The sequence below is a fragment of the Centroberyx gerrardi genome, chromosome 20, assembly GCF_048128805.1.
Source record: "Centroberyx gerrardi isolate f3 chromosome 20, fCenGer3.hap1.cur.20231027, whole genome shotgun sequence".
Lineage (NCBI taxonomy): Eukaryota > Metazoa > Chordata > Actinopteri > Beryciformes > Berycidae > Centroberyx > Centroberyx gerrardi.
The window spans coordinates 5395885-5421112 of NC_136016.1; the positions used below are offsets into that span (position 1 = coordinate 5395885).

A 25228-nucleotide genomic window follows, 5' to 3' on the forward strand; every position below is an offset into this window, starting at 1 on the left:
ATTACTATGCCATTTCCCCACAGTCACCAACTATAAAACACGCCCCCTTGTACAAGCCAGTCAGATTTTGCTCCAGTGTCTATGTAGACACTAGACTGTCTGAAATCGACCAATCAGCACTAAGAGGAGGGCGGGCCTTCCAGAATGGCCAGCCGATCAGAGCAGTAGCTCATTAGCATAAGAAGCTGCTTATGTAAAACAACCTATTTTCTCGTAGGTGGGAAGTGAATAGCTAAAGCTATAACTAAATGATTTTTACTGGAAAAAACAGATGTATTTTATAGACACCAGGTAATTATATAAAATTGCTGAAAAAGCAAATGATACCCCTCCTTTAAGAAGCAGCTGCCCTCTCAGTTACTGACATCATACTAGAATGAAACATGCATAGTGTTTCATGTGTTTGTCAGTTGTAAAATGCCTAGAAGGAGTGGTTGATATCAACATGAGTTGGTCATGAAATTATGGCATTAGTAGGCATAGTACAATGGCAGCAATGATATGGGTATCAGTGAGATAAAGCACACTATTCAAGCATTGGTCACATATTCCAAAAGCAACAGGTCCCTTTGGGTGGAAACTTCCATATTGGAGGATGTGCAAAGGGTTAACAACCATATAAGAGGAGGGAATGACTGACTCCAATCCCCCCCATTCACACCATAGGAGGGAGGCAGGAGATGGTTATCAGTTTGGATGTAGGCGGTGTGTTTTAACCATCTCCTGACAGGCAGGCAACTGTGAAGTGACTGGTCCAATCACAGCGCAGAGCCCAGCAGCTCTGTTGAAAGGTAGGAATGCGTCTCTCCAATGTTCTGTAAGCTAAAGCTGAGCCCCCTTACTGTTCCTCTACCCCAGTGGTCTCCAACCATGTCCCATCAAGAGCCAGGTGTATGCAAGTTATCATTCCAACCAAATATTATATAATTAAGGTCACTGGTTAGTTCCTTCCCTCTGGTTGAGTGTGTTAAAGGAAAATCCACCCTCATATACTGCTACACTGTTATATATCATCAATTTGTGATGTATAATGCATTGCAGGAGTTATTTTGTGTTGTAATTTACTTTTTTGGTGTACCCACTTTCCCTCAACCTGCCTCTTCTACTTCTACTTCAGTTAGTGATCTCCTACATTTCCCAGAATGCCTTTCAACAACCCCCAGAGAACGGGCCTGAACTTCTTGCATTCAGCTGTGGGTTTTACCTGTAGGTGGAGGGCAATAGCGACAGTGATAGTAAGAGCAATAGAGTGAGTTTTTTTTTGAGTGCTGACAAGACCTGACATTTACTGCTAATGATGTCACATCTACGTTTAGCCAGTTATTCACTGGAATAAGAAAAAATCACCACCAAACAACAAACTGGTCCCAGAAATACAAGATGCATTGCCAATAGCTGATTTTTAACAGAGTTAAAGTGTTTTAGGGGGGATTTTTCCATTAATCCGTGAAATTAGCTGCTGTAGTGTTTGGCTGGAATGACAACCTGCATACACACAGCTCTCAGTGACACATGGTTGGAGACCACTTGTGTGCGCACAGACAAACAGCAGCGTCTGACCTGCAGCTCCTTGCTCTTCCTCTGCAGTCCAATGTTGAGGGCCTCTTCTGCTTCTAGCTTGGAGCTGGTACTGCAGATCTCCAGGTCTCTCCTTCAAAGAGAGAGAGAGAGAGAGAGAGAGAGAGAGAGAGAGAGTTGAGTGACAGATTTCATTTTCTTTGCCAGTGTGGACTGTTTGAGACAACAGAACACCTTAGCAACAGGGTGAGTCACTCGTTTCATTAATGTTCAGCGTGAAAGAGTGTCATGCAGCTGAACAAGTTTTGACTTTATAAAGTTATTGTTCAGCAATTGGTGTGTGCTGCGTGTGTGTGTGTGCGTGGATGTGTGTGTTCCCTCTGACAGTTGCCTCTTGTCTGCAGCTGAGTCTTGCTGCAAGGTAAAGTACAGTGATTGCCTCCATTTGCTCTCATATTACCGGGGGCAGATACCAACATGTCGGGACGTTACTGAATGCCTGGGGGGCCGTACACCTCAAAGCGTAGATAACGGGACTTTGAAGCACATATCATGTTATAGTCCAAGCTCTTCTGCTTCAAGTCAGGAGCGTCACATGAAAACATCAAGAACTTTTTGATGTACTGTACGTCAGTGTTGTGTGTTTTTTTTTCTGTTTCCTAGGTGTTAATGAAATGTGAGCGGGGCATGTAGCACAGAGTTCTGAATTCCTAAGAACATCCATAGACAGCTCAGTCTTCTGTATGTGTTGAAGATATGTTCACTTGCTCTATTCCTACAGGTAGATGAAGAGGGGGTTAACCAATCTAAAATTTACCCACCTTTTTGTTTGCAGAATAGAGTTTACCCACCTTTTTTGGCTGGCATAAATATGTATGAGGTAAATGTATAGTATACATCATACTAAGTAGTATCAAACTTAGATAGGATGGGACGCTCTTCTATGTTGCAGCCCTACTTAGGGATTTTGGCTGATACAACAGGTGTATTTTTACGTAAAAATTGTGCCTAGTGCAGCTTTAAGACATCTCCCTGCCATCTGTTTTGAACGATTCAGAACTTAATGGTGTCTTGGACTGACTTTTTGATCAAGTCCTCCAGGCCGCTCCTCATCCTCTCCATCTCTCCCAGGCTCTCCAGGGTGGATCTGCTGTCGCCCTCCAGCTTCCTCCTGCTCTTCTCCAGCTCGCCGCGCTGCCGCCGCTCCTGATCCAGCTGGTACTCCAGCTGAAACACAAGAAAGGAAAGAAAAATAGATCAATTACTATGCAATGAGCGCAATGCAATGCTACAGTATAAATGCTACAGTATGAAATCAGTGCAGCACATGTGCTTCTGTTGGATACTAGGGTTAGACTGAGACATGGGGCCGATATTGGCCTTTTATTGAAAATCAGATATTGTCTCTAGTCAGTGTCCAACTCTAATATGATGGATATGATGCAGTTTGATTGACATATTATAGATTGACATATTACATATTTATCATAACAATTTTATCAGATTCCACACAGGTTTGCATGCATTATCATTATTATTATTATTATCCTGGTTTACAATGGAGAGTTTTAGTGTCCCACGATGGTCTAAATGCTGTTTCAGAAGATTTTCCACACTGATAAGAATACACTTCTGGGGGAAACACTGAACACTTTTTGTGTTTGAATTTGTGGCATGAAAATGGTCAAATTTAAAGATATTGAATATCCACACAAATGAATAGCTTTCAGGACCTTCAATCCTTCAAAAACCCATATTGGTCTAACCCTATTGGATACTATGTTTAAGATAATATAGGAGTCAACATATATACAATAAATGAACAACAAATATATATATATTTACATCTTCAGCTAGCATCTGTAGCTTGGCTCTCTCCTTGGTCAGCAGGTTCACCTTCTCCTCCTCACTCTGCAAGTCCTCAATGGCCTGCTGCGGTGGAGAAACAAGATGGCTGAGCCTGGGCTGCAGATGTGTCCCTGCATCACTAATCCTCCACCGCATTGCCTCACATCCATCTGCCTGCCACATTGCTCTTGGGGAAGATTGGAGCTCATTTGTTTGGTTGGAGAGAAAATGTCAAGAGTCGTCTCCCGTTTGATCCGGCTGATCGGAGATTTTCTCCCTCTCTTTCCATCAGTTGGGAACAAAAGCGTCGGAACGTCAAACAAAGCGTGACAACACTGTGTGAGTAAACTAACTGAAGCAGCTGTAAGGGTTTCTGTGATCCCAGTAACAAGTTTGGATCCATCTTGTGTTTTCTTTTTTTTAATTTTACAATCTTCTCTTTGTATTCCAGACTCAATCCATAATCTAAGACACGTTCAGCAAACAGTAGGAAGATAATGAGGCTTGATGCTAAATTGTTCCCACAGATTACATTGGGAAGCAGACTGCTACTGTTGGTCAAAGCATCTGGCAGACATTACAGAACAGGGCCTCTTATAGCCGCCATAGAGTATGATGAGGTTGTAGGGGGTTAAGATTTCTTTCGTTTTCGAAGCGGAGTATGTGTGTGTGTGTGCGCGCCTGTGTGTGTCCACTGTGTAGATGGGGAGCACATTCATCATAAGTGCCAGTTTTGGCAGGTCCACAGGCCATATGGTTCTATTTTCCTTGACTTATGTTTCATTCTCCGTCAAGCAGCAAGCAAGACATCTCTCCGTGCTTTAACAAATGGGACAAACCTATCAATTACATCAATACACAATCACAAATGAAACCCAAAGCTACATCACATACAGCAAGACACAGAAGCAGGAATGTAGTGGAGGGTAAAGCCACCTAAACTCAATTTAAACACGTTTTTAGCCTGACATGAATCATTATGAGGTGAATTCATACTATACATCATAGTAAGTTGTCAAACTGATGCACGTTATATGATGATAGGGTGTTTAAAGGACAAATACATGAAAATATAGTTGATTTTTGTTCATTCACATCTTCAAAGCATCCTAGAATGCCCCTAAACTCCCTCAGCATATCCCGACTTTACTGGACCGGGATTTGACCCTTAAAATCAGTTACCGTGACCTTTGACCTTTACAACACTCGTCTCACCTGGCTGAGCTCCACCAGATGCTCCTTCTCCTTCTGGAGCTTCTGCACCGCCTCGTCCTTCTGGAAAAGCTCCTCCGACAGCTTCCTCACCTCACTGTCTGACGACTAGAGAGAGAAGGAGAGAGTGAGAGAGAGAGAGAGATATGAATGTATATCATGCAGCATGAAAGTATCATAAAATGCATGTTTCCCCCCACATATATGCAGAATTATGCCCCTCTCACTGTGGTAAATGTTTCCCTCTTGGGGAAACAGCCATGATGTCTTGTGAAAACAGCGGGTCCAATCTGTACGGCTGTGCGGCCACACCGTAAAACAATTATCTCCTTTCATGACGAAAACAGATGTCATTATTTTGACTCGTTCTTATGGACATCAAAGCCTTGCATATGCATGTGGTATCCTGGTCCCTATTTTAGACATCGGGACCTAATGAGACGAGTGTGGAAGTTTAGAAGCCGTCGGAGCTGCAAATGGGAGCCAGCGGAGTGGGATGGAGAAGAAAGAAGGGAAGATCAACAGTATATGGTGATCTCACTTCAGCGGGAGCGGCTTCACAACAGTTTTGAAAACGGATGAGAAATATCTCCAATATCTGCATGACAGACAGACGAATGAATTCCGATCAAACACATCATGTCCACCCATAATAACTGTTATGACAATATGCCACAAACGTTAATAAGGTCACGTCAGTTTTCTTAAAGCCCTGTGTCAACTGTACTACCAAGCAAGTCCGGTCTTGCTGCATCTACTGCACCGGATTCCCCTCACAATCTCCGCTTACAATACCTTTACCACATTGGACCAAAGTATTCACATCGCTAGAGGATGTGCCACCAAATTCACGTTCCTAAAAACACAACCCACATCGAATGAATCAATGTAAATTTGCAGCGGGGTAAATCGACACCATCCTGTACCCTTTTTTTCCACTGGCACAGGCAATGTTGTGAGTACAGTGCATTCCTTTGGCATTCCTGCGCAAAGATAGCATCTTAATCCTTTAATACACCTCAGTTAAATAGATAAAGGGGGCAGCTGAGGGGCTGTAATGGAGATGTCAACGCAGCTTCTGCCTGTCGCCGTCTGCAGGGAGGAGACAGTGCTTCATCACGGCACAGAAAGCCTCGTCTCCTTCCAGAGTTCAAGTGGAATCAATGGAAAGGCATTAAACTGTGACCTGAAATGTATGATGCAGAAGTAGGTCAAACTTAGGCAGACTCGCATTCCCTGCAGCGACTCACACTGTATTTGGAAAGTCCAATGCTGAAACTCAACTATCAAGTGGCCATAATGTGCCACTAAAAAGAAAAGTAGTCTATAGATATTTAATGTATGGGTTAGGGTTAATCTTAGGGTTAGAAATTGGGTCAGGTTAGGGTTACATAGTCTGCAGAGAGGTGGAAAAAGGGACGTAACACTTTCTTGAACTTTGACTTTTTGTCACCTGATAGTTGAGTCTCAACATTGGTCCAAATCAAATGTTACCCTACTCCAGACGCACTCTGTGGTCTTTACTTCATCAAATGAAGAATTGAATAAAGAAGTGACTTAGTACAGTGACTTACTACAAACAACAGAGAATCGCCATCTTAAAAATCCATAAACCCTAGTGGAAAGTCAGTTAGAGTTAGATTTAAATACAATGATATAGACATACATAACATTTACAAAAATATATAAAAATACAATACAAAAACACAGTTTATATGAAAATATATAAACATCATATTCCCTCCAATAGTTTGTATTCCATCATGGAATCAGGCTAACTAGCTGTCATATACACTAGCTTTTAGAGGCACCTCTGTCAATGTTTATAAAATATCCTGTAGGTTGTAGGGAAATGTAACACCAAAGGGAAGTATAGAAAACTCTCCAATAGTAGTAATACAGCACTAATAAAGAAAATGACAGATAGGGTGCCAATTTACAAAAAAAGGTCTAATGTCGAACTCCTCATTAAAGTGTAACTAAACCCCAAACCCAAATGTGTGTAAAGCCTGACATCTAATAGTAAAAAGCATGCTACTGAAATTGCCATCTGCTATTGGCTGATCCTTGGTGCCACGTGATGTCACATTCTATAGAGTAGAACAGGTGGTGACATCACCTGGTACCAAGGATCAGCCAATAGCAGATGGCAATTTCAGTAGCATGCACACACATTTGGGTTTGGGGTTTAGTTCCTCTTTAAGGCCTTTAGGAGTCAATGTGCCCAATCTGTGTATCCAGAATAGAGAGAGTATAAGGCATCCAATATAAGACATCATAAGTTCCAGTAGCCTCCTACAGTGAGTGTCCTTACCTGTTTGTCCCTCTCAGTAGCGGTCAGGGCGCCGTCCAGTTCGTCCAGGTCCCGCCTGAGGCTGCCGCACTCGGCCTCCAGCCTGTCCCGGTGCAGGGCCAGCTGAGCTGAGCAGGCCTCCTCCTCCTCCAGACGCTCAGACAGGCCCGACACCTGCAGCTCCAGCCCGCGCCGGGCCTTCTCCAGCTGGGCACAGCGCTGCTCGGACGCCTGGGCGCTCTCCTGCTCCTGGAGGTCAGAGTACACACAGATATATAAAGTTCTGTAGACCTGTTCATGCATATTTTACTCATATTCTCATAGTTTTTTTACTTGTTTATTGCATATATAAATAGAATTTCATATGCCACTGTACATATTTTTCATTCATTTTTTTTGTTTTTCCTGTATGTTCTAATGTTGTTATTTTGCACATGCTGTAAATCATATTTCATATTTTTCATTCATATATTTCTACTATATTTCTACTACTGCCAAGGCTAACATAATCAGTTCAATCTTTTATATCACTTCTTCAAAAAACATTTTCATTAAATTGCTTTAATTCTTTGTTCTTATTCATTGACTAATTATGTAAATTTTTAAAGTAATCTCTTGTTTTTATATTGTCTTTTTATGCTCTGTAAAGCACTTTGTAAACTCTGTTCTTGAAAAGATGCTTTACAAATAAAGTCAATGATAATAATAATAATAATATATTATAGCATCGTAATCATTGGTTGCATTATGTTTAAACATCTCCTGCTCTATTCGTATTTATAATGTAGCCTATTTTCTCTGCTGTCTCCTATTACTATTTACTGCTGCAACAAACCAGTTTCCCCACAGATATTATTATTGTGTCATTTTATCTGACCATATCTTGAACCGATATGTAAATATGTTTTTTGAAAGGAGATAATTAAAAGAAAGAAAAGGAGGTCAAATGGGGTAAAGGGAAACTGAAAGAATCAGCAAAAGATTAAAGGATCAAATTGAAATGGAAGGGATTAGATGAATGAAAGAATAAGAAAAGGAAAGAGGCTAAAGCAAAGGTAGAGACAATTAGTTGACACAAAGACGATCTTACCGCAGGTTATGCCACAAGCTGGAACTTATCCTCCCTCCAGTAAGAAGCAAAGAAAACCTTCCCTTGTTAGCCTGCCTTTCTTTAATATATGACAGAAGAGGCAACACAGTGACGTACAGTGTGGACTTGATAAGCAAGTTCTACCAAACAGCAGATCACTTTGTCAACTGCCACCATCCATAACAGGACTGAAAAGGCCTGATTGTGAGAGCTTGCTCCGGTTGCTCTTATTTTCTTATGGGCCAGTCATCATGGGCAAGGCATTTGGAACGGGCTAATAACATACCCAAATATGTGGGCATTTGTGAAATGATCGCACAACCACATTTCCATCTGCATTTATTTCCATAAAAGTGCTTGGCTTGGGCTCTTCCCCTGCCTTTTTCAAATCTCTTCTCTACAATTGTCTCGCTTCTCATTCTGCTCAAGCTGTTTGCACCTTTTAACCCTTTCACCTTGCAACTGTTGAGCAGGTGTGAACAGGTATGCATGTATGGCAGGTTCATTCACCGCTTCAACAGTGGAGACACACACGTACAAGTACACGCATATGCCTGTGTCTACATATGCACATGCACACGCAGATCAGAGTTTTAGTTATTACAACCATTTCTTGAGCAGAGCTGCTCTGGAGGCAGAAATAATCTCATTTGGTTGAGTTAAACCTCAATGGGCGGAGACAAAGAACAGTTTTTCTAAGTAACGAAGCCCAGTGAAAAATGCAAGAGGTAAGAGAGAAGGAAGCTAATATTATGAAGTCTACCTGAATTCTAACCATAGTTATCTAGGTTAGCTAGTTAGCCTAGCTGACCGTCCGAGTTCAAACTAGCCATACTAGCCTATAGCTAGGTAAGCTAGTTAGCTAGCTGCTGACCTTCCAACATAATGAATGCCATGGTCATGAATGAATGAGAAACAAAGTCATTTATAGGGTTAGGGTTCCTTCTTCAAGTTTGTCAGTTAGCTAACTTGCACTCTGAAAAACTGTGGCTCTTTGGCTTTAACCACTGAGGTTTAACTAACTTATTTAGACATTCTTGTGTCACTAAAACTCTTTTATAAAATGGATAGTTCCGGTCCTTGATTATGATTGGCTGAGCTGCGTTCGAAGCCGTTTTAAAATATAAAACTCTAGAGAGAAAACTCTATAAACACACACCTGTGACCGCATCACATCAGTATTACTGCGCCAAACAAATTGTCTGTGTCTGCGTCTGTGTGTTGCTTGGCAACCATTCTGCTAAATGTCGCTGAAGAACTACATTGCTTGGCGGAAGAATGATTATTTGTTATCAATAAATTATTGCATTTTTTTGTTGCTGTGTGTTTATTTTATGAAACCTTGCCAGGTATATGTAGTAACCGTTTTATAAAAGCAATAAGCCCCGCAAGGCCGTGGTTTACAGTGATTTTAGAACAGTTCTGTTCTAAAATCACTGTAAACCACGGCCTCGCGGGGCTTATTGCTTTAATCTACCACACACACACACACACACACACACTCCAGAAGGAATTACCCACAGCTGCTAATCTGTGCTCCAGTGTGACGCTGTAGCTATCCCAGTCCAGTTCCTCTGGTTCTGGTTCCGGTCCAGGATCCGCCTGGCTCCCATTGGCCTCTTCATAGTCATCAGAGAGGGAGTGGCAACGCTGCCGGCGCCTCGCAGACATCACCTCCATTAGAATTTCCCTGAACTACACACACAGTCTTGCTTTGCACGCTTCAGTTGAACGGCAATGTAACAACTTGCCTGGCAGCTTGCCTCTGATCGTGCTTCAGTTTGATGAGAGACTTGCAGCTACTGCAGACGGACTTCACTGCTCTGGCTCTTCACTGGGTTGGCTGACAGCTGTTCAGGTTGTTCCAGGTGGGTTTCGGCAGTAATTCACCTCCAGTCGGCACACTCCCAACAGATCCTCTCTCTCGCAGCACACTTGGAGCTCTGCACACCTTTCCTTTGCCTCCCTCAGACTCCTTAACCTGTCAGCTTCCAATCCTCTCTCTCAACCTTCCTGTTTTTTTTCCTCCCTCTCTTGCTCTTTCTGTCCTCTCAATCAACCATTCCCCTCCTTTTCGTTTCAGTACGCTACTGAAATCCAAACATCCGTCCCTATGTTCTCCCAAGCCTTCCCATTGCCTACTATGCTGCTGCCTGTTATGTACAGTAACCCTATGCAGCTAGTCACCGCTCGGTCCACTCTTAGACTGCGCTTTACCACAGCAACAACCGCCTCTCCTCTCCCCTCTCCCCTCTCCTCCTCCTCCAGAAACAGGTGTCTCTCCCCAGTTTCGGGGGATCCAAAGGTCTCCCGGAGGGACGGTGGTCGGTGTAGGATGTCAGGTCACGAGAAAAGCCTCTAACGTTGCGTTGTTCCTCCACAGAAAACTCAGCTGCACCATCAAAGCCCTCAGCCCCACCGCACAAAGACAAGAAAACAAGGGCCGTATTCCACAGTCAGAAATGCCTATTCTTCTCTCTGTCTACGTTATAATTGACATGAATGTCTTGTGTGCCCACGCCCACATGGCCCCCACAATGCCACGGCATTCATCTTAGCAGGAACAACGAGGCATATTGTGCTTTAGATTCAAGTGCGGATGATTTTCTTGAATGGAGCCACCGAGACCCACAAAGACTAGACTAAGCATTTCCCTATCTAGGGTAAACATCAGGCAAGGATCCATGATGGAATGAGTAGTAAGAGGAACCTTTAATGATCCTCATGGGGAAATCGAGCCATTGCAGCAGCAAACAGTAATGGGATACAACAAAGAAAAATAGAATATGAATAGAGCCAATGGGGTGCATTTACGTAAATGTACGCAGCTGGCAATTTCAACACTGTATGAGAAATGTATGAATTAAGGTATGAAAAAAGTATGGATTACTGTATGAAGAGATTGAAGAGTAGTAGCAGTAGAACTTACTGAGCCACAAAAAAGTGAAATATGTTCAGTATGAAATAAGTGAAAAAATTATAAAAATATCAATTTATATGCAATATGTAACAAAAAAATGTGCTTGTATTCACATTAACAGGTCTACAGAGGGCCATACAAATATACATAAAGTGTCTAGGCATGTAGATGTGTGTTATAAAAAATATACTATACACCTTCCAGATATATTCATTTTACAGCTGGAGATACAGAACGTGCAGGTTTGGATACATGTATTACTAGCTCTCCACTTTATGAATAACTCCATATGGAGATACCATATGTACAGAAAAGTGACAATGTGCATGATGCATGTGCACGGAAGTCTGCTCTATCATAGACACAACATATTTGTGGATGGAGGAATCATCCAAAAGTGATTCTGATTGTGAACCAAAGGCTCCACAACACTCTGGCAATGCAGCCTGACCTTTCTAAATTACACAAAGCTAGAAAAGCACTGCGTCTAAAAATGACCAGAACTGGACACAGCTATGTATCCGCGAGGATAAGCACTCTGCCAATGCCACTGGGCCGTGGCAGACATCAAACCACCAAAAAAAACCATGTTAAAACAATAGATTTCTGAGAATTCAATTTGTTTTATTTTGACAATGTGGTCTGGATTCTTGTGCGGAGAGGCAGCACAGAGAGATCTGTTCATGGCTGTCCAGTAACTCCTACATGAACTGGAGAAGCCAGAGGCACTTGGCGTGCCCAGACTGCCTCTCCAGACACCACTCATGTCCAACACCAACACTCTCATATCTGACACCAAGGCTGCCAGTGAAGCAGATATACCAGCGGTTCTCCACCTTTTTGGCTTGTGACCCCTTAAAACAAAGTAATACCTACTCACAACCCTCCATAACAGGCTGCATATGGTGGTGAACAGTTCAACCCAGAGAATGATTTTCCCTTTTCAGGTCATTTCATTTGATTCATTATCAGAGGAGGCCTAGAGGCTGAAAACTATTCAGTATTTCACAGGGGAAAAGCAAAAATTAGAGAAAAATTTGAAAAAATAGACATGGTAATAAATTTGTATAGTAGAAATATGTTTTTTCCTATCCCATGAGTCAGCTCGCTACCCCCCAAAATTATCTTGCGACCCCCTGGTGGGGTCCCGACCCCCAGGTTGAGAACCACCGAGATATGCCACCGATTCCAATATGAATATAGGAAATCCTGTCTGATTATGGATTTGCATTATTTTACCAACTCTAAGGCTTGAAGCCAAAAAATCTAAGTATCTTTTGACTGACTTTACACGAGGAACAATACTGAAGTCTAGTTCAAATCTTTAAATCTGTTACTGCCTGGTTCAGTTTTTTGAAGCGCTTTAATTTGATAATTTTGGTAAAAACGGCACTTTTGCCGCTCTCACACCATGTCCTCAAAACACTAAAAATTAAATAAACTTTAACATAAATTACCTGCATTAAAATATGTTCAGTGCCTTTTATATTACCTGAGGCAAGCCAATTTTATGTCCTCACTGGTGTTTCAAAGCTTCAACCATTCACTCATCGAGAGACTTGCCTTGCAGTTGAAAGACATTTGCGCAGGATGCTGATTAGAGAGTCATCAGGTAATGTGAGGACACCAGTGTCTGGATGAAAGCATTAGAGGAAAACCCTCTGGATACACAGATGATTACCGCCACTCCGGACACACCGGGTAACATCCTGCTATGTTCGCCTGCTTCCTTTGCCAAATGCAACCCGTATTCTAAGCCTCTGAGACATCAAACTAGTGCCTCCATGAGGTGGAGAGCCTGGCATTTAATTGGCAGAGCGTCCCAAAGATGAGATGAGAGATGATACAGAGCAGAGAGAGAGGAGGCTGTGGGTTCTGCAGCATCCTCCGGATGTTTTTTTCCACTGCCTGAGATATCTATCGTGGACTGGTGTTATAGAAAACAGAGATTGAGATATTCAACTGCAATCTGAACAGGGAAGCTTGGTTTTTAATGAGGGAAAACCCCAAAACTCATAGCAGAGGATAGGAGAAAATATGGGGAAATAAAAGTCCATATGACAATCTCTTGCATTATTTCTCAGCCTAGAGTTTTACCTGAATCACTCCCCTTGCCCCAGAACATCTACAGTCAGTCTTCATATTGCTCTCTTTATCCTCCTCCTCTCTCTCCCTCTCTCTCTCCCTGCCAGTCTTTTGTCCCAGAGTTTGCCTCGGGCCCCAGAAAACTTCAGAGCCAGTCCAGACTGAAAGTTTTTCCACATGCAGAACTGGGGCATCTGGATAGCTGCGGAGGAACGCTCCACATTTATTTCCCATTAGCAGTAATTGAGGGGTAAACAGTGCACTTTTCTCTGTTCGGATCCACGTGTCCCGAAGAAGCCCGCGGCCAAAAGCAAAGAAAAACCTTTTCTTTTTCGCTTATTGTTAAAGTGGTCGTCCATGAGATCCTTGTTTGGGTTTTTTTTGTCTTCATCATTGTTGCTCTGCACTCATTGCTGTGGTGTTGCACTGCACTTCCCAGAAATCACCTGTCAATCAAACAGTGTGGGTGGGACTGTGACGTCTTTTCCTTTGGATTTTCTGATGCAGTTTGAGTTTCTCTTTTCTTTGTCTGTTCAGCCATGGTGGCTATCACTGCTCATGCTGACTACCCAGTTCTTCTTCTATTTATTCTAAACAAACCAGAAACGTAACACGCATCAGAGTATTTTTCCCAGGAAAGATCTACCAGACACCGGGTGTTTAGAAAAGCAAATGTAAAAGTGTTCATGAACTAGATATCAGTTGGATCACTGTTGTGTTACATCAATTGATGATAGAGAGTAGAAAAACAGACATTTATTGATATGAAAATGTTGTGGATTGTTAATTTAAATAAAACCTGCTGTTTGGCGTTTTATTGTAAAATGCTGACATGAGAGTCGATGCGGATGACTTGACTTCATAAGGATTGAAAAAAAAAGAACTATTGGCCTGATCCAGAAAATTATACACAAGCACACATACACAGTGTTGGCCTTGTGGGGCAGCAGCACTGTAGTAAGGTTGATTAAGAAGCAGGAATTCATCATCCGCTGATGAAAGATGTGAGGTGTCCCTCTGAGCCCCGACCAGCTCCAGCCTCACAAAACCTACGGGATAATGAGCAAGAGGGACAAACTTCCCCCTGGAAAACTGGAACTGGTCCTACAGGCAACGGCGCTAAGCAGCTCTGACAAGGGGTCACATTTCTCACTGCAGTCAAATCAGAAAGGCTCCAAGGTATGAATTATGCCGGCCGATCTGTCTCCTCCGCAGATTAACTTCATTATTTACGGCTGGCTAATCTAAGCGGTGAAAAAAAGACGCAGTCGGGAGCCAGAGCACACCTGGTGAGTTCGATAGAAAAACACGTAATGTTTGTCTGTAAAAGGCTCATAAAAAAAAGGAGTAAGGAGTTATAGACTTCACCGCTTACCTATACTGATTTTAAAAGGCTTTGTAAATGAAGTGTTTGGAAAAATGTGGAGTGTGGAGGAGGAATGTGCAGGAGAATGGGATCTAACAGCAGAGTTTAAACCCAACTAAACCCAGTTTATACACATTTTTATTTGCGGAATACAGCTTACCACTTTTTTAGATCATTATAATATGAAATTCAGTATGCATTATAGTATCAAACTCATGTAGGTTAGATGAGACTAGGATATTTTAGGGTGGATAAAAGCATAAATGAATGCTTTTCTGAGAGTATAATTGACTTTTTGTAGTTGTTTGCCTTATGAAGATCATCAACTTATCTTGATTATCTTAATTTACCTCTACACCATTGGTTTTAACACAAAACTGATGCTGTAGATGATGCTACCATATTCAAAGTCACCTACAGAGGGTCACAAAAGATCCTTGGTGACACTTCAGTTTGTCAAACCCAGACAGCAGTAAAGCACGGAGTGACGAGAGCAGCAGTCCGGCTCTTTAAAGCAGTTTACGATGTGTTCCACTGAAGCCGCCTGGAGGGTCTGCTAAGGCACTCAGCACCAGCAGCGACCCGATCCCTCAGGACACTCTGGAGCGCTTTCTGCAAAACACTGGCACCACTAGTGCCGCTCCACTCTCTCACACTAAATCCTCTGCCCCTAGGAGACCTTCACTCCGAAAATGGGATATCCACCCACTTTGAAAAATGGGACAACCCGCTCTAACAAAATGATCACTGGCATGAAAGTCAGGGCTCAATGTGGAATATCGCTTAGAAAGTTATCTTAAAGCTGCACCAGGCAGCTGAGAACGGTTGGGACCTCGGTACCCAGAAGTCCTGCAAGGTGACGTCAGTGAACTGCACAGCTCGCTCATGTTGACCAACCCGGCCGGTCTGTGATGCTTTATACCAAAGATACCAAAGAGACGAGAGAGGAAAAGATCTAATGTTGGTGAGTCCAGCTTTGTCTGGACGGATTTCACTCTTAAACTTCGATTTCACTCTGAAACTTCGATTTGTCACTTCTGTGGGTGGAGAAGTGACCATAACTGCCACCAGAATTTCATTTGGGCAAATAGAGCAAATCTATGTCATATCATTTAGAGGTGGATGGGATGTTCTTCTCTATTGCAGACCCACTGTATGATTTAGGCAGATAAGATGGATGTATTTTTACCTAAAAAATGTGTCTAGTGCAGCATTTTTGCTCAGAAACGAGTGGATTAGAGATGATATAATCAGTTATATTTGTTAAGTATTGAGCAGATGATAATGGATATGTAGCATTAAAAAAAACAACCCTGTCCTCCTTGCATTTCTTCTGGAAAATCAGTGGCAGACTCAAACTCCTATCTTTTGAATGATGGAATTGAATGTATTTAGGGATTGATTAATAGAAACAGCAATTCCGGTTTGTCTTTTTCACAATCAAGCGTTACGTAAACTGTCAAATGCTCCCCCACTTTATAAACTGATCTCCACAACAAAAGGGGGCGTGCCAGTCAAGCAGCTCTCCTGGGAGGAAACCACTCAGTCATGAGCGTGCGCCTCAGGGCCAGAGAGAGAGCAGCAGGGTGCCTCGCAGCCACTATGACAGTCTTGAACACACTCTGTACTCGCTCTCTCCATAAAAACGATCTACTGGAAAATGGTCAGCGCAGCAGTAAAAACCCACAGAGAGGAGAAAGGAGCATTAAAACAAGCTAGAGCACACTGACTGCCATGGTGGCTGCATCTCCCCCCCCCCCCCCCTCCCAGTCCGTCTCTCCCCTATCATTATCCACTTAATATCATCCACCCGGGGTTTTGGTGTAATGACCACGTTGAAAATCCCTTATCGAGCAGAAATTCAGACCTAATCACGAATCATGTGAGTTCTAAAAGTATCAAGTTATTGAAACAAAAGGAGAATGGAAACAAATGAGAGAGAGAGACAGAGAAGAAGAGGGGGAAAGAGAGTAGATGCAGAGCAGAGCGTGGAGACTTACAGCTCGGTATTTAGTGGCCGCCTCATTCTTTTCCTGGCTGAGCCGGCCGTTCTGCTCCTCCAGCTCTCGGACCTTGGAGAGGAGTCGGTCACTCTGCTCTATGGCTCTCCTCAGCTCCTCTCTCTCCCTCATCCCTGCCTCCTGTGCCTGAATGTGCTGCTGCAGCGACAGAGGCGCAACCTGGAGCAACACACACACACCACAAATTCACACACACGCACACACACACACACACGTACAGAAAGCCTGATATTTCAGCCTGGCTGTGCTGGCTGGCTGGCTGGCTCTCACTTCTGTCTGGAGTCTGAGCTGCACACCCCCCCTCACACACACACACCCCTCTCTCCCTTCTCTCCTCTCCCCTCCATCCACAACCCACACACACACACACACACTACTGCCTCCGTCGACGTGCTTTGCCCTCTAACCAGACGTCCTTACGCACACACCAACACACACACACATGCACGCATATACACGCATGCACATAAATGTGTCACACGTGCACGTGCACGCAAGCGCACACCCATGCAAACACATGCGCCCCTCTCTCCAGACAGGCCTCCTGCTGGCCTTCTTTCACTAAAACAATATAAAGTTTCCTCCCTGTCCTGCTGCAGTGCTGCTGAGCTCTCTGGAATCATAAAGGAGAGCAAATGCTTCTGTCTCTCTGTACTGACCAGTGGAGAGAAATGTACCCCCTCATACACTGACAGGCAAATGAGAGAGGTAAACGTTTTACAGATGCTACATGTAGCATTTTAACATTTACATTGATTGTGATACCTTGGTATAATATTGTAAACAATTGAGTCTATGGTTGAGACTATTGGTAGCCTCTATCTCATACCAGTGGTATTGTTAGTGCTAGTGTTTCTCTAAATTAAGACCACATTTCCTATAAAACCGGTTGCATCCTGTCATAAATAGAATGTTGCTACTTCCTTGCTTCTTTGGTCAAAGGTTTTCTCCTTCTCTTTACTGAAGAGACTAAACATGTGGGAAGTGATTTTTCCATTGGCGTTTCACTCTTTCCACCATCTGCCATTACCAGAAACTCTGAAACTTTAGCTCTGTTTGCTCTGGAAGAACAGTACCCTCTTGCTGTTTTGTGCTGTAAAGCAATCCAGCAGATTTCCCTCCAAATCCAACATGGTGGCACACAATGTAAAATGCAGTGTAGAGGCCGGTAGAGGCTGCCAGTCTTCTCGGGCCATGGTCTCATTTCTTTATGGTAATCATACTAATGTCTCAGAATTCATGTGGCAATGAGTTATTGATGTTAAAATGCTACACGTCGCACCTTTAAGTAAGGAATTCTGCAAAAGTAGACAGGCTAGCACTAGCTGATAAGATAATTGTTCATCAGGTATTGCCCTGCAAAACCGTCCAAACCTTGTCATGATATATAACCCTTGGGTCTGATCTTTTCCATTGTGCTCTGTTGTGTCTTGCCTCCCAGAAGCGTATGGCGACAGTCCAGGTAGAGTTGAGATCAGTGCTAGACCTGGGCTGGATAGTGTTTTCAAAGAGTTTTATGGTTTATTTTTGCCTACTTTTACAGTATAGGCGCCTCAAGCCATTTAAGACAAACACTAAGAATTACTTGCATGTACTATTTCACCCAGGTCTGATCACTAGCTGGTACAGAAGACTAAAGATCAAAGGTCAGAGTTCACCCAGCTGCTGTTTAGTTCAGCAGAGGCAGGCAGCGATGTGAAGGATGTTGATGGGATGTACGCATGTTATTGCAGCGAGAGACCTACTCCTTATCACCAGCACCTCACCACCCAACCAGACCACAACGAACCAGACTCACTGGCTAAACAGACCTCTGTCAACAGATGAGCCTCCTGACAGACCCATGTAAACACAACAGTATTCTGCACACACACCATGACATAAACCAAGGCTGGGGGTTTACAGTGGAATTCAGCTCAACATGGGAACATCTTCTGCCCTTTCTCCCCATCAGAATATCCAAGATGTTAAAGAACCTAGCTTGTATCTCAAGTGCTTCAAGTAGATACAAACAGTGCATATGCTTGACTGTTATAAGTGATTCTGAGTCACAGTGGTATAGCCCAAAGCAACAGCTGACTGAGCGAGGTCACCGGTGCCTCTGTGTCTGCATTGAATTCTGGGACGCGGCCTTCTAATGGCCATAAACACCCCAATTTCATGCATTTTACACAGCCAAAGGTTCTCTCGGTCCGTGCCCTTGACCTAAATGCATTGTCCGAAACGACTAATGTGTCTTGCAGAGAGCAATTGTCTACCGTACCGCCTTCCGCTGCGCGCCAGACTCAATCAATCTTCTCTCATTTTCTCTCCACACCTAACAAGATGCTACAAGTCATTTTGGCTTGGCTACCAAAGCATAAATTTGTAGTTTCCTTGCCTGGAAAAACAGATGTGAGCTGATTTTTTCCGCAGCGACTTCTGAAGAAGATGAGGTTTTGAAAAGGGAAAGCTGTATCACAGAAAGACAGGCGGAAGACACACACACACACACACACACACACACACACACACACAGAGAGAGAGACAGACAGACAGAAAAACCTATTGCTGCTTGAGCACTGGTATCTTTGCCATTGGAAAAGAGCTGTCATTAGCTCAGCTCTCTGAACCCCAACAGTGAGTTTACCTCTCAAAACTGACATACTGTATAGTTTGTCAACGGGGGAAATTAGACAGGGAAATGTGGCATCACCTCTCTTAAGTGTCTGCCGGTAATTGCCACGTTGTCCAAATAAGATTTAGGATGTGTGTGTTTTAAGCGCCATGAGGATCTGCCTGCTGACACACCTGAACTTCCTTCGCCTACAGTCAGTTTAAAAACACAATATATTTACCTGTCAGTGCAGGCTTTGCCGTACTCAACATCAATCTGCACACTGACGCCAAACAGCGAGGGAAGATAAATATGACACATCAATGGTTCACCTTTAGCATGATCACAGGGCTCAACCTCCTAAGCCAACGTTATTGTTGTGAAGGCACCAACCAACCCAGATGAAATGCCCTCTTTGTTACTGTGCAATCCCTCCATGCACGATGAATGCGAGGTACAGTGTTCGTGTTTTGACTTGAAGTACGGCGATGTTTGTCCAATCAAACCTGCAGAGCGAACCGTCAAAACAGACACACAAGGGTGCAGATCTGTGATTTACACACTTCACTTCTCCTCCCAGTAAAACAAACTTTCCAACTTTCCATCTGATTCGAAGACTGTTTCTTCTTGTGAGTCCAGGATACTTTTTTTCACAGTTTTTCCAGACAATGTAGTAGTTCCCCAAATCACCCCATTTCCCCCATTCCTGACATTCCTCCTCAGTGTGGAGGTAACTGGGATATTAGTCCCAGGATCTCCATTCCTCTAAGTTTATTTGAACAGCTGTACACCATCTCAACTCCCATTCACACCTGTCGGAGGTTTAGATGCTATTGGCTATATCCTCAATAGTAAGTAAAATCCTCTATATCCAGCCTTGAGCGCTGTATGACTGTACATTATCCCAATCACTGTCTGCACCACCCAAACAAACGTCAAGCCAACTACCTTCAAACAACACAATGACAGCATTGCAAAGATTGGACTCTGCCTCAAAGTTATCCATTAAAACGCTTGCAAATTGGAGTTTTATACACACATTTTTCAGAGGCAGAGCTGCTCTGGAGAACCACAGTTTTTCAGTTAGCTAACTAGCAAACTTGAATGGCAAAGGAACTCTGGTCAAAATATAAATAAAAAATGTAAATAGCAATGACTTATTTATCTCATTCATTCATGACCATGGTATTCATGATATTGGAAGGTCAGCAGCTAGCTAACTAGCTTACCTAGATAGCTATAGGCTAATATGGCTAGTTTGACCCTGGAAGTTCAGCTAAGCTAACTAGCTAACCTAGATAACTTTCAGTTAGTTGCAAGAGTGCTAGGCTTCATAATATTAGCTAGCTCCTCATCCCTTTCCACTGGCTTCAGTCCAATATTAAACCAGAAAAACAGTTATTTGACTCCGCCTGTTGAGATTTAACGCAACCAATGAGATTATTACGGCCTCCAGAACGGCAATGTTTGCACAACTAAAACTCCAGTCTGCAAAACGCTTCCAGGTGAATGGAGCGCAGGGTGAAGCGGTCCACAGCTTGGCCTCTGGCTGAACCCTGGATCCGGGTCGCGGAGGAACGCACAGCCAGCCTTTGATCAGCGAAGCACCTCACAATTCACTTACACTCATCTGATGTGGAAGACTGGGTGCAGGTCAGGTACAACAATGCTGGCTTATAAATCATATCAATGACATGATTGTTGGGAGGTAATTACACCGGCGAGGTAGCTGTTGGCGTTGTAAAAGCAGTGGAGGGCTTCTTTCCTCTTAAGTGCCAGATATTGTGGCCTTGACGAAGGGCTGATTGAAATGCCTGACATAGTTAGACATCAGCTCCAAGAATAATACACAGCCACCATTAACTGTGGCTGTGTTTGACCGACCCAAACATAGCATTATCTGGAAATCACCGGGATTGATCTCGTCCTTTCAATTTAGCTCCTTTCAAATTTATTACAAGATGAAACAGCCAGAAGGTATAGAGTTTTCTCTCTGACCCCTCAAAACACTCAAGTGTGTGATGATGACCCACATGCAGTACCATCAAAGGGAGAAATCAACGCAGCTTTTCATGTCTTTGTTGGCAGACACACCTGCGGAGGCAGCGCCAGAGGAAAGAGCTATATGCATGTGTGTGTGTGTATGTGTGGGTGAGTGTGGAAAAAAAAGAGAGAAGAGCAAGAGATCAGACCAGCATTCATCTGCTGTAAGAGCCATCATGGTCTGCAGTGGAGAGAAGCCGCTCGATGTCGCACAACCATTCATCATCAGCAGAAAGAAAGTGAGCAAGCATGCAATCTACAGCATTGGGTTTGACCGATATTTGTCGATTTTATTAAACATTGGATATCGGCCAGTATAATGGAGGTTCTTCCCTGACCACAGCTGTATTAACAGTCTGTAAAATCTGCAATGACATTTTAAGGAAGGAGAGTTTTAGTACATACTGTTTCCACCTTGCTAAGAAGAAATATTCAAGAGAAACACTCAATACTTATAATTTTTTGGCATGAAAATGGTCAAATTTAAAGGTATTGAATATCTGCACAAAATAGCAGGCCAATACTGATATATTTTTACACTGAAGCTGCCAATAGCCGATTTGTACATTTTCATGCCAATTAAATTGCAAGTATTCAGTGTTTCCCCCAGAATTGTATTCTTGTCAGTGTGGAAAAGCCTCTGAAACAGCATTTAGACCATCATGGGACACTAAAACTCTCCACTGAAACCCAGACTGATGAAATTCTTTTAGATGGGTTAGCAGCTCTTTAAGGCAGAGTGACCCACCCACCACACTTATTCAATGGCAGGGAAACTCTGGTATCAATTACTATCTTTAAATGAAGAAAAAAACATTATTGAACAATTAAATGAATAAATAAAATGTGCAAAGAAAATTAAATTTAACCACAGGTTTTATAGACTGTTTTTACGTTGCTGTGGTCATATCAGCAGTGGACCAAATGACTGGCTGATATTTACTAAAAGGCCGATATCGGACCAATATATAGTAAACTGATTAGTCTGTCTAAGTCTACTCTATATGGTTATATAGACCTGTACTGCCAATCTTTTGAGGCTACATAGATGTAGTTTTCCCTCTTATCTCTGCCTCAACCAATTGTTTGCAACTCCCTGAAATTTACTGTTTCAGTGGTCTCAGCCTGCCTGATAGGTCGGCTGTGTTTGCATTCCTCTGCTGTGTGTGTGTATGCATGTGAGTGTGTGTGTGTGTGTGAGAGAGAGAGAGAGAGAGAGAGAGAGAGAGAGTCTGGTCCAGCACATGAGCGCTGCCTCTTGTCAACCCTATAAAACGGATTTACAGCAAAAGCTGGAACTCTAGGAATTCTACTTCAACCAAAAACATGGAAAACTGCAAAAAAAACAGCCAAAAAACATAAGTACAAGGATTTTAACAGGCACACACACACTGTACATGCATGTGCTCACACCAGCATATGAACACACACACACACACACAACCACGCTACGCACTCTGACGCCCCCTGTTGAACGGAGAGAGACCTCCTCTTTTCTAGCGGGGGGTGGGCCCGCAGCGAGGAGGGGCCCTGGTACCCATGAACGCAACATGCTGGAGTGTGTATTGATACACACACACACACACACACACACAGATAGGGAGAAGGGTATTACAGTGGGAACGAGGGAGAGACCGACAGTGGCATGCAGGAATGGAGAGAGGAAGGGAAGGAGTGGGAAACAGAGACACAACAGAGAGACAGAGAAACAGAGAAAAAGATAGGAGGAAGAGAGAGAGAGAGAGAGAGAGAGAGAGAGAGAGGTTTCTTACATGTGCCAGTGGTTTGCTGTGGATGGCGATGGTGGGTCTGTACTGGTGGAAGTCAGTCTGGATCACACACACTCTCTTCTCCATCCTCACAGCTCGCCGCCGCCCATTCTGTCTTCACCCAACCGGGCTCTGGGGAGGAAGTGAAGCATGTGTGTGTGTGTGTGTCTCTGTTGAGGCTGTGGGAGTGTGTATGTGTGTGTTAGAGAAAGAGAGAGAGAGAGAGAGAGAGAGAGAGAGAGAGGGTGTGTAAGTGTGTGTGAAAGTGTGTTAGCGCCTGCTATCTGACCCTGAGAGGAGCAGGAGGGAGGCGAACAGGGAGGGAGGGAGGGAGGGAGGGAGGTGGGGGAGTAAAAAGAAAACACGAACGAGCTTGAACAGTCCCCACACACACAGCACACACACACACACGTCCTCCCTTTCTCCCCCCTCCTGCCTAAAGCTACACCACCCACTGACAGTGGTGCAACACAGGGAGACAGACTTCCAGCCTCCAGCAGAACTATCTGCAAAACCAAGGTACCCCCCCCACACACACACACACACACACACACACACACACACTCCCTTCAATTTAAAAAAGCAGATTCCTGCTGCAGAGAAATAACATTCCTAAGCAGACTAATATAGAGAGAATTTCTATTTGCATCCAAAGATATGAAGAGCACCACTCCAAAACGCCATATATCCAGGTTGAGAGGATTTGTCTGTTCAAAAAAAAAAGAAAGAAAAAAGAAAAAGAAAGAAGTGCTCTTAGAAGTCAAGGGTAAAACAATACTTGAACTCAAGGCACTCCTCTTTTATGTGCAAAAGTTAAAAAAGCCTTTAATTTTCTATTGTGACCTACCTCTACATACCAACCTGGTTAGTCATAGAAAAACAAAGGCTTTTTTAGTTTTGCAGACAAAAGAAGAGTGCCTTGTCTTCCTTTTGTCCCCTTTTTTTTTCAATAGTCTATAAGTGCTGTTAGACAAGGACATATGGTACCAACTGCCCCAAAGTAGCATAATTTGTTTTGATGCTGTCAATCATAAGAGTAAGTGTCACTTCACATGGTGGATAGAAATCTCATTTTGGAATGACGCTCTCCGTATTTAGCTCTTTTTCTTTTTTTATTCAGTTTCTGAAGTGGGAGAGACAAGACAACAGTGTATATACAGTATATGTGATTTTTAGACAATTGCTCTCTGCAAGACACATTAGTCATTTTGGACAATGCATTTAGGTCAAGGGCACGGACTGAGAGAACCTTTGGCCGTGTAAAATGCATGACAGTTTATATATATATATAAACTGATATATGATATATACAGACAAACTGACACCTTACACCTAACTCACCTAACCCACCCATGATGTACACATGGTTCAAGATATACAAATTTTATTCATGAAGAAGCATATGTGCATGCAAAAAAAACTCAACTAATTTTGTTCTTAATCAGTATTGGTTTCCCGCTCTACTGCATCATGTAAACACAATGCAACACTGGAAAGAGCAAATTGCGCAACCAGGTGAAATCTGCTGAGACAACATTTCATTAAACCTTGTGAAATCAAGATAAATGTGCAATTAGCAGCACTGAGAACGGATTCAGTTATCTAATAGGCGAGCCACTTTATCGGAGATTATCTTACTCGAAAATTTCCCACAAGACTCAGGCTCGTCTGGCATAATCCTGGCTCTTCCCACACTTTTCATTCCCCTGCCTGTCTGCCTGTGTGTGTCAGTGTGTCAGTCAATCAGTCGTCTCCGCACTAAGCTCCGGGGAGATGTGCGGCACCGGCTGAAATCATGCATGAAATGATATGTTTACCTTGCAATATAGGAAAAAATGACAGGAGGGGGATGATTCACTTGTTTCATCCTGGGGGGGGGGTGGAACGGAGAGAACAGGTAATTTCACTTTTTAATCAGCCTGGCAGTGGAAAATAGGATTTTTTACAGTCTTATTACCTGACAGGAGGATCAGATGACAGTCAATTTTTGGGGTTTTTTTTTGTTGGGGATGTCAGCATGTGTGCCGAGCTCAAGAATTTGACCTCACCCTAATGAAAAGCACAGTGCACGTCAAACTCGATTTATTCTGCACCTGAATGTACAGTAGGCAGCCTGACCGGACGCTGTCGTGCCACTGCGGATCACATTTACGCTCATCACACCCCTGAACATCACACACTCTCCGCTACATCAAATCAGACAAGACTATTTCTGCTCAGCTTGAAAGAAAACCAGATGCGTTCCTGCGATTTTTAAGATGTTTTCTTTTTTGCAGATTTGCACTTTCGTCGTCTCTGACAAAGCAAACACTCCCCCCCCCTGTTTGTGCAACAAGTGGTGCTGGAAAAAGCCAGGTGTAGTGAAAAAAAATGGCACGGAAAGAGTACTGGCAGTCTTTTCCAACTCTCAGCCCTTCAGTTTCCTAACTAATGCCCTAATGAAAGAGCTAATATCAATCAAGCCGTC

At 43.2% G+C, this 25228-nt stretch overlaps 1 protein-coding gene across 3 annotated transcripts in view; it reads right to left on the minus strand.

Annotated features, from left to right (window-relative positions):
• The window catches only part of LOC139918325 (putative uncharacterized protein MYH16), a 43148-nt gene extending 20219 nt beyond the window's left edge, over positions 1-22929 (minus strand). The window contains exons 1-7 of one of the 3 annotated variants that reach the window (XM_071907645.2): positions 22765-22929; positions 16333-16512; positions 6893-7120; positions 4582-4686; positions 3364-3450; positions 2600-2745; positions 1561-1651 (exon numbers count right to left, since the gene is read on the minus strand). In XM_071907645.2, coding sequence (XP_071763746.1) covers positions 1561-1651; positions 2600-2745; positions 3364-3450; positions 4582-4686; positions 6893-7120; positions 16333-16512; positions 22765-22848 — 921 coding nt within the window. In that variant the 5' untranslated portion in view covers positions 22849-22929. Of the gene's footprint in view, positions 1-1560; positions 1652-2599; positions 2746-3363; positions 3451-4581; positions 4687-6892; positions 7121-9482; positions 10171-16332; positions 16513-22764 lie in introns of those variants that run through there. The other 2 variants (XM_078290688.1, XM_078290687.1) reach the window with 2 other exon arrangements.
• Positions 22930-25228: the final 2299 nt, after the last annotated feature.